A 7,876-nucleotide genomic window follows, 5' to 3' on the forward strand; every position below is an offset into this window, starting at 1 on the left:
GTTGGTTGAAAATCTCGAACTTGTAATTAGTCAAGAGGGTGAAGTTGAACAAACCAGTGTTTATCGCCACCTCCCTCAACCAAATGTCATCAACTTATCCCATCTATTAAAAAATGTTTTTCCCTCTCTAGCACCTAATCAAGGCCAAGCTCTCTATAAATACCCATTTACAGGCACGCACATCCTTCATCCGAGGAAAGCTACAACGTCCATCATCGTCATCATCACTTTAAATTACTTCTATCAAGTTAACATTAATGGCTGCTTCAGAATACCGCTCGGTTCTATCTCTGGTGTTGGTGCTATGTCTTTGCAGCACCCAGATGAGTCCGACTTCGGCGGCCAGACAACTGCTCCAAACAGTGCCCACGATTCCATCTCTGCCCAAACCCACGCTGCCTCCCTTGCCAGCGATTCCTACTGTCCCTCAGGCCACTTTACCGCCGTTGCCACCTGTCCCAACATTGCCAAAGCCGACTTTGCCACAGCTGCCAAGGGAATAAAGTAATTTGTATTCATTTTATGTATTATTTTGGTGTAAAGAATAAAGTATTTGTTTCTGTTTTATGGTTCTTTTCTTGCTTATAAAGTGAATTGGCGTCTTTTTTTTCTTGTAAATAAAAATTTATAATACAAGAAACCGCGAAAAAGTGTCTACAGCAAAAAATTAAGGCATACCCCCATTCAGTACAAAGAGACTATACAATAGCACTTTAGCTAATACAGGAAATAACAAATGATTACAGAGCTGGTCTCAAACATGTGAGGCAAAAAAAAAAAATGATGAAAGAGAATAGAATACAAAGGAAAACAATACACACCCCCAAAAAAGAAATTAAAGGGCCAAGAGAGAACAGTAGAGTGGCCTTGAGGGGAATGTGCTAAGCTGGAAACCACCCACCGCCAAAGGCAACCCCCCATTTCGCAATGAAATTTAAAGGAGCAAATTGTTAAATTGCACGGTATTGGATCAGAAGCCCCAACGGAGGATGGGATCTAACCAGCTTGAAGCCACCAAAGAACCACAAAACTACCTTGAAGGAGGGGGGAACTGTCAATTCCAATAACCTCCATCCATCAAGACAACCCTCTTCAGCGATAAAATTTGAAGCAGGAGAAACTGTCAAATTCCACAGTACTCGGTTGTCGACTCAGTGGAGAAGGGAAACTGGCCACAAAACGCAACATTGAAGAAAGAGAGAAGCAGCAAGGCAAAGAAAGGGAAGGGGGGAGGGGAAAGAAAAGAGGACAAACTTGACCCATATGCTTACACAGGTAGAGGCAGGGTCGGCCCGAGGCTTAATGGAGCCCATAATAAATTTTGTGGTCCTTCAAAAAATAATAAAAATTATTGAAAATTTATTTTTCTTGCTTTTTGAGATGCAAAGTCATTAATTAAATTTTTGTATTCTAATTTAGAAAGTAAATCTTTTTCAATTGATAATATTGCTAAATTACTTAATCTTTTTTGTGACATAGTTGAACGTAAATAAGATTTTATTAATTTTAATTTTGAAAGACTTTTTTCTGCTGAAGCTACAGTAACATGAATGATTAATAATATTCTATAAGCTATCCATGCATTTGAAAAAGAATTTATCCTTTTTTATAAAATTTAATATCGCAAGTGGTGTTTTAATTTCTATAGTTATAATTTTTTTTAAAATTTTTAATTATGAAAATAAATCTAAACCATCAACATGAGATAACATATCATGTTTTAGAAAATTTTCAAGATTTAAACAATTTTTTTTTCAAATTATCATCATCAAGTAATTTTAACTTTTCTGTATTGTAAAGGAAATCAAAATTATCTTCATAAATTTTAAATTGTTTAAATCTATTTTAAAGGGAGGAAATAGCATGATCAACTAAATATGTAAAATAATTAATTTTAAAATATTCTTCCCTAGATAATTTCATCTCCTCATTTTCATTCTCATCAAATTGTTTTTTTTCTTCTTATTGTACGTTTTTCACGAAACTTTGGTTCTATATCCATTTGTTGTGCGATTTCTTTAGCAGCAATCATAAAAGATTTAAAACCATATTCTCTATAGTTTTTTAAAAAAGAAATAAGACCTTTCAAGTGATTTATTGAATAGTAATGTCCATATCTTTACATTATAAATATTTACTAACTGTATTAACAGCAAATAACATATCATACCAAATAATCATGTCTAACAAAAATTCAAAACTTTCAATATCATGTGTTGCTAAAGAAATAGCTTCAATTCTTGTTTTAGGATCCTCACTAGTTTCTGCTAATTGATATAAAGCATCTCTTATTTGTGGAGCTTGATATCTTATTTAACACTTTCAATACGGCTTTCCCAACGTGTTTGTGATAATGGTTTAAGTGTCAAATTTAAAACATGATCTTGTAAAATTTTTCATCTTTTTGTAGAAGAAGAAAATAATGTGTATATACATTGTGTAACTCCAAAAAATGTCATAGCATCAGCACATGAATTAGCCATATCACAAAGAACTAAATTAAGATTGTGACAATGACAGGGTGTATAAAATGCTCTAGAATTTATATTTAATAATCTTTTTTGCACACCTTGGTGTTTACCTTTCATATTAGATCTATTATCATATCCTTGCCCTCTCACATTATTTATATCAAGTTCAAGATTTTTTATTTTACTTATGAGTACATTAAAAATACCTTGACCAGATGTATCATCCACTTTTAAAAAATCTATAAAATATTCTTCTATTTTTATCGGACTTATTGAAATATCTACACATCTTAATATAAGAGATATTTGTTCCTCATGACTTGCATCTGGGGTACAATCAAGTATAATTGAAAAATATTTTGATTCTTTAATTTTTTTAATAATGATATTTCTTATTTCTAATGCTAAAATATTTATTAACTCATTTTGTATTATATGACCAAGATAATGGCTATGTATTTCTCCATTTTAAATGCGTCTAAGGTGTTCTTGCATTATTGGATCAAATTCAGCAATTGTTTCAATTAAGCTTAAAAAATTTTCATTATTATCTTGATAAATCTTTTCATTTGTACCATGAAATGCCAAATTATTTTTTGAAAGATTTTTTACAATAGCAATAATTCTAATTAATACATAATTCCAATGCTCTTTCTCTTTATTTATTTTATCTTGTAATTGTTGATCAATTGTTTTATTTTTAAGTAATCTTATTTCAACATCAACCCAAATATTCATATTTATAGCATGTTCATTTGTTGTTTCGTGACTTTTAAGTTTGGCACTAAGATTTTTCCAATCTCCAAACCCTTCATTTGCTAGTTGACTTGTATTTGATTTCAAATTAAATAACTTACAACAATAACAAAATACTTTATCTAATTCTTTTGAATATGCTAGCCATTTTCTATCATGTTTTTCTCCATTTGATAAATTTCGAATGTAATGAATTGTAGAAAAATGTCTAGAATTTTTATCTCTTGGAAAATCTAAAACATATCTAATTGGACCTTTCTCAACTAATAAATCAATCATTCTTGCGTCTAAATTTTTCCATTGTGCCGGATCATAAATATTTTTAATAGGTATTTCATCTTTATTATTAACATTTTTATTCTTGTTGATTATTACATATTCTTCACTATTTTTTGGTGAATTTGAACTATTATCCTCAAAAATTTCTCCACAATTTTCAACTAATTTTTCATTTAAATCTTCATTTGATTTTTCTAGTATTTGGGGTTTAGTATTAATAACAAATCTCTCAAGTGCATTTTTTTGGGATTGAATTAGTTCTTCTACCTTTCTTTTTTTCTTAAGTTTTTCAAATCCAGATTCATACTTTCTAGTAGATATTTTTATTCAAACAATAATTAATTCTATGCCCCTAATATTATTTTGTTAAAATAAAAATAATTATAAAAATACAAGAAAGTAAGAATGATAGCACCTGATTATGCTATTTTAGTTGCACTTTCCAGTGAAATAGTGATAAAACTTGATATTATTACTTATAAAAAAAATAATCAAAATATATGACGTTAAAAACTTATCAATGATATTGAGATAAAATAACAGTAAAACAATGTATCAGTCATCGATATCTATCGAATTGGTAAGATAAATAAACTAACCAGAAAAGGAGTTACTGCTGCCGATAGAACTGGTGTGCCTATGCGGTCGTGCGACAAGTGGCAATACGATCAAATGAGAATCTAGTTAAAGTAATAGAAATTGTGTATGATATATATATATATATATATATAGAGAGAGAGAGAGAGAGTCTAAATGAAGTAATAGAAATCTTGCATATATATATATATATAAACAGAAAGAAAGAGAGAGAGTGCTTTAGAGAGAAGACTTAGAGCTAATTGCAACAACAAAATTGCACTTGTATGTAGAGAAAAAGAAAAGGCCAAAGCAGATTGCAGAAAGATAGAAATGGGCATGGGGGAGTATTTAATCATTTTATATCTATTTTTATTCCTCAATTCTGTTCCAAATCCAAATCAATGGACAACGGGCTAATTAATTTCTTACCGTTACTTTTCAACTGTCACTTTTGCTTCTGCTGTGTTTTACCTTCTGAAGTTAAATTATTAAAATATTAAAATAGGAATTAGGGATTGTGTGCATGCAGGAGGCTCTGGCTCAATGCTTTTATCATTTATTCTTTTTTTAATTGTTTATTTTACTTCTCTCTCTCTCTTATAGTCAATCAGATTTATTGCGCGTCAGTGTGGCAGCACACTGCTTGCTGCCCATCTTGGTAAGGTGGTTATTGTACCTATATTTTTTGACTATATTTTTTGAGGCCCAACCAACAATTTCTATATTTGTCGAGGCCCCAACAAATTGGGGGCCCTAGGTAGAGGGGAGTATATGGATATCTGATGTGACCCAAATGCATACCCAACTAGCGAACCTGTAAACATAATTGACTCATAAACAGGATGATTAGTAGCATCTGATAACACAATATGATTGCAAGAAAAATAAGTAATGGGGAATTAGGTCAAACAATAAGGCAAGAGACGATAGAAATGGGGAAAAGCCAAACCTTGCAATGTTCAAGGGAAGTGCATAGATGCCAAATAGGTCTTAACAATAGTTTGGATCTGGAAAGCAAGTTGAGATGGGAAGTACTCATTGTTCTGAAAGCAGCAATTATTGTGCTCATGCCAAATACCAAATAAAATAAACAGTAGCTTGAAGGACTAGGCGATAGGCCATTATCCAAGGAGATTTGCCTTTCCAACAATGAACATCCCAAAATACTCCACAGACCCAACAACACCAAGGCCAACGCCAAGGCCAAGAGAATAAACATGCAAAAAACAAATGGCCATGACTAGGAAAGAGAGAGGAGATAAGGCTGAGGGGGGAGAGGCATGCGCTTGGCACATCGTCCTTGCTGTCATCCTCCTCCTTCATGCATCCATCCAAACGGTTACAAAAACGACAAAGAAATCGTGCCGAATCTCGACCCTTGCTGTTAAAAATGATCGACTAAATTTGACAAATTAGTTAATCGATTTTTATCGGTCAGCAAGGTCCGATCGACCGAGTGGCTCTAAGCAACGGTAAATCTCAAACACCAACCTACCTCTAGTCTAAGGAAGTAACACAATCGAAACTAGTGACAGATCATAGATCCTCTCAAATATGTGATCCGTCACATTTAATAGATGTTTAACTAACATCCACCCACATGTCTGTTATATCATTCTCATAGATTATGGTATGTGACTAACCATCCTTTAATCATTAGTATCTCATACTAATCAAAAGTGGTAGCCTATGTGTCGGTCCGTAATTAATTAATCATAGTCTCCTTTTGAGAAATCTAAGGATTGTGAATCACTTTAAGAAATTCTTAATCCAAAGGTCTTTGTTAAATATGCTTAACAATTAAGGATAAGACCTTATTTGAAAATTTAAGGACTTATTCATATATATAAAATGGAAAGATATAAATAAAGATGTGATCTTAAAATATGAAAGCATATTTTATTATATTAGCAAGATATACATCATTAATCTCATAATACATTTGCTAGATGTCATATAAATCTAGTATTAAGGGCACTAACATTAGTAGGTGATGGGGCTAGAGGCGGCAATGGAGGAGACGAAAGAGATAGAGATAGAGGTAGCAATGGAGATGATGTTGGAGGCGACAGTTGTAACGCCCCGCTCCCACCTACAGGTGTTACTCACGAATAATCAACTTATTATTCACATGTTAGGGCAAAGATGAAGAGATGGCTACGTTTCGAAGAGAAACGACCTAGGTGGGAAACTAGACTTCGCCCTCTCTTCACTCCACTCAAGGTTTCGGGAAGATAACTAAATGACCTCGCGAAGAATAAACCCAAAACCTCGAGAAGTGCCACCTTCTCAAGCTTTTAATGAAGAGCTAATGATGGCTACCCAGGATTGAAAGAAATAAACTCGCTCACTAAATTCATACAAATTATGGCATAAGCCTTAATTATAAGAAAATAATAATTTCTTTGCCCCAACTATTAACCCATTTATCTCACCTTCATTTCCTTTAGAAAATTATTGGGTTAATATTTCTTTGGAAAAATTTTATAAAATTTTCCTTATCAAATCTCCATTGCTTTTTTTTTTTTCCTTTAATTATTTCAAAATACCAAATTTTCCAAACACTTAGGAAATAAATTTTGAAATACAACATCAAGGCATCCTCATCCATTTTCTAAAATTTAAGGAAAATACTCCATTATTGGTATTCCCAAATTATAGAAATTTTTCCCACAATTGCCTCAAGTTCATATTAATTTAATAATTAATTTAGAGGCTAAAATACTCCTTTATTTATTTATTTATTTAAAATACATTTTATTTCATAATTACTCAAAATGTCAGAAATAATTAATTAAACAGAAAATAGAATTTAAAATAACATAAAAAAAAAAATCACAGCAGCAAGGGGGGGCGGGCAGCAGCAGCCTGCCGCGCCCCCAACGCGCAAGCCGCGCGCGCGAGCATGGGCCGCGTGCGCGCTGGCCGCCTACCATGCGCTCGTGGTCGCGCCTGGCCATGCCCAGGCGCGCCCCTAGCACCAGCACACTACCTTTTAATTTTTTTTTTTTTTGAATAAAAACCCCACATTTTTCAGAATTGAAATAAATGAAAAAAATACCTTTGGGCCACCCTCTTTCAAATAAATAAAGAATTTTTTTTTTTTCATGACCCAAAATCATTTTAAAATAATCAAACAACCTTCCATTTCATGCCAACCAAACCTCCAACTAAATCACATGATGTATCCACCATCAAAGACATTAATACCTTCAAAGACTAGCAAAATAGATTACATGCCAACATTCAACAACATAACCCAAAGATCTAAATGGTTTCAACTTTTCATACTCAAACCTTACTAATGATCACTCAAAATAGATAATAGGCATGCTAATCCATCTTCTCCTTCCCTTTTGATGATGCCCCAACTACAAGGAGGTAAAAATACCTCATGAGCTTTAAGCTCAATAAGGGTGCAAATGATAAAATATGTGCAATAACAAGTAAAGTGTGACAAAATAAATGTATGCAATATGCTTGGGACTTCACATCCTCACAACCCACTTGGTTTGAGGCTTCCATATATCCCAACCCACATAATCTCATGGCCATAGGTCTTTACCACAACAAACATGCAAGATGCACACACATAGTTAAAGCATATATATAACATTTGCAAAGCCACCTCCCATGGGGCCATTCCTTATCTCTTAAGCTTCAACAACTAGCTTCAAGACTTCCTCCTTGCTTAACAACAACTTGCTCTCACTTCCAACCCTTAAGAAAAATAAAACTTGCTTAAAAAAAAAATATTCAAGACTAGGGTTTTAAGGAATCAAGCTTTCTTG

At 33.0% G+C, this 7,876-nt stretch overlaps 1 protein-coding gene across 1 annotated transcript; it reads left to right on the forward strand.

The window, feature by feature from the left end:
• Positions 1-257: 257 nt before the first annotated feature.
• On the forward strand, positions 258-503 carry LOC127804402 (protein PELPK1-like). Its single transcript, XM_052341260.1, has one exon. The coding sequence runs from the start codon at positions 258-260 to the stop codon at positions 501-503; it is 246 nt and encodes an 81-aa protein (XP_052197220.1).
• Positions 504-7,876: the final 7,373 nt, after the last annotated feature.

This window comes from Diospyros lotus, chromosome 6 (genome assembly GCF_014633365.1).
Source record: "Diospyros lotus cultivar Yz01 chromosome 6, ASM1463336v1, whole genome shotgun sequence".
Classification (NCBI taxonomy): Eukaryota; Viridiplantae; Streptophyta; class Magnoliopsida; order Ericales; family Ebenaceae; genus Diospyros; species Diospyros lotus.

Coding starts and splice junctions, on each gene's coding strand:
- LOC127804402 (XM_052341260.1), top strand. CDS start 258: ATGGCTGCTTCAGAATACCGCTCGGTTCTATCTCTGGTGTTGGTGCTA.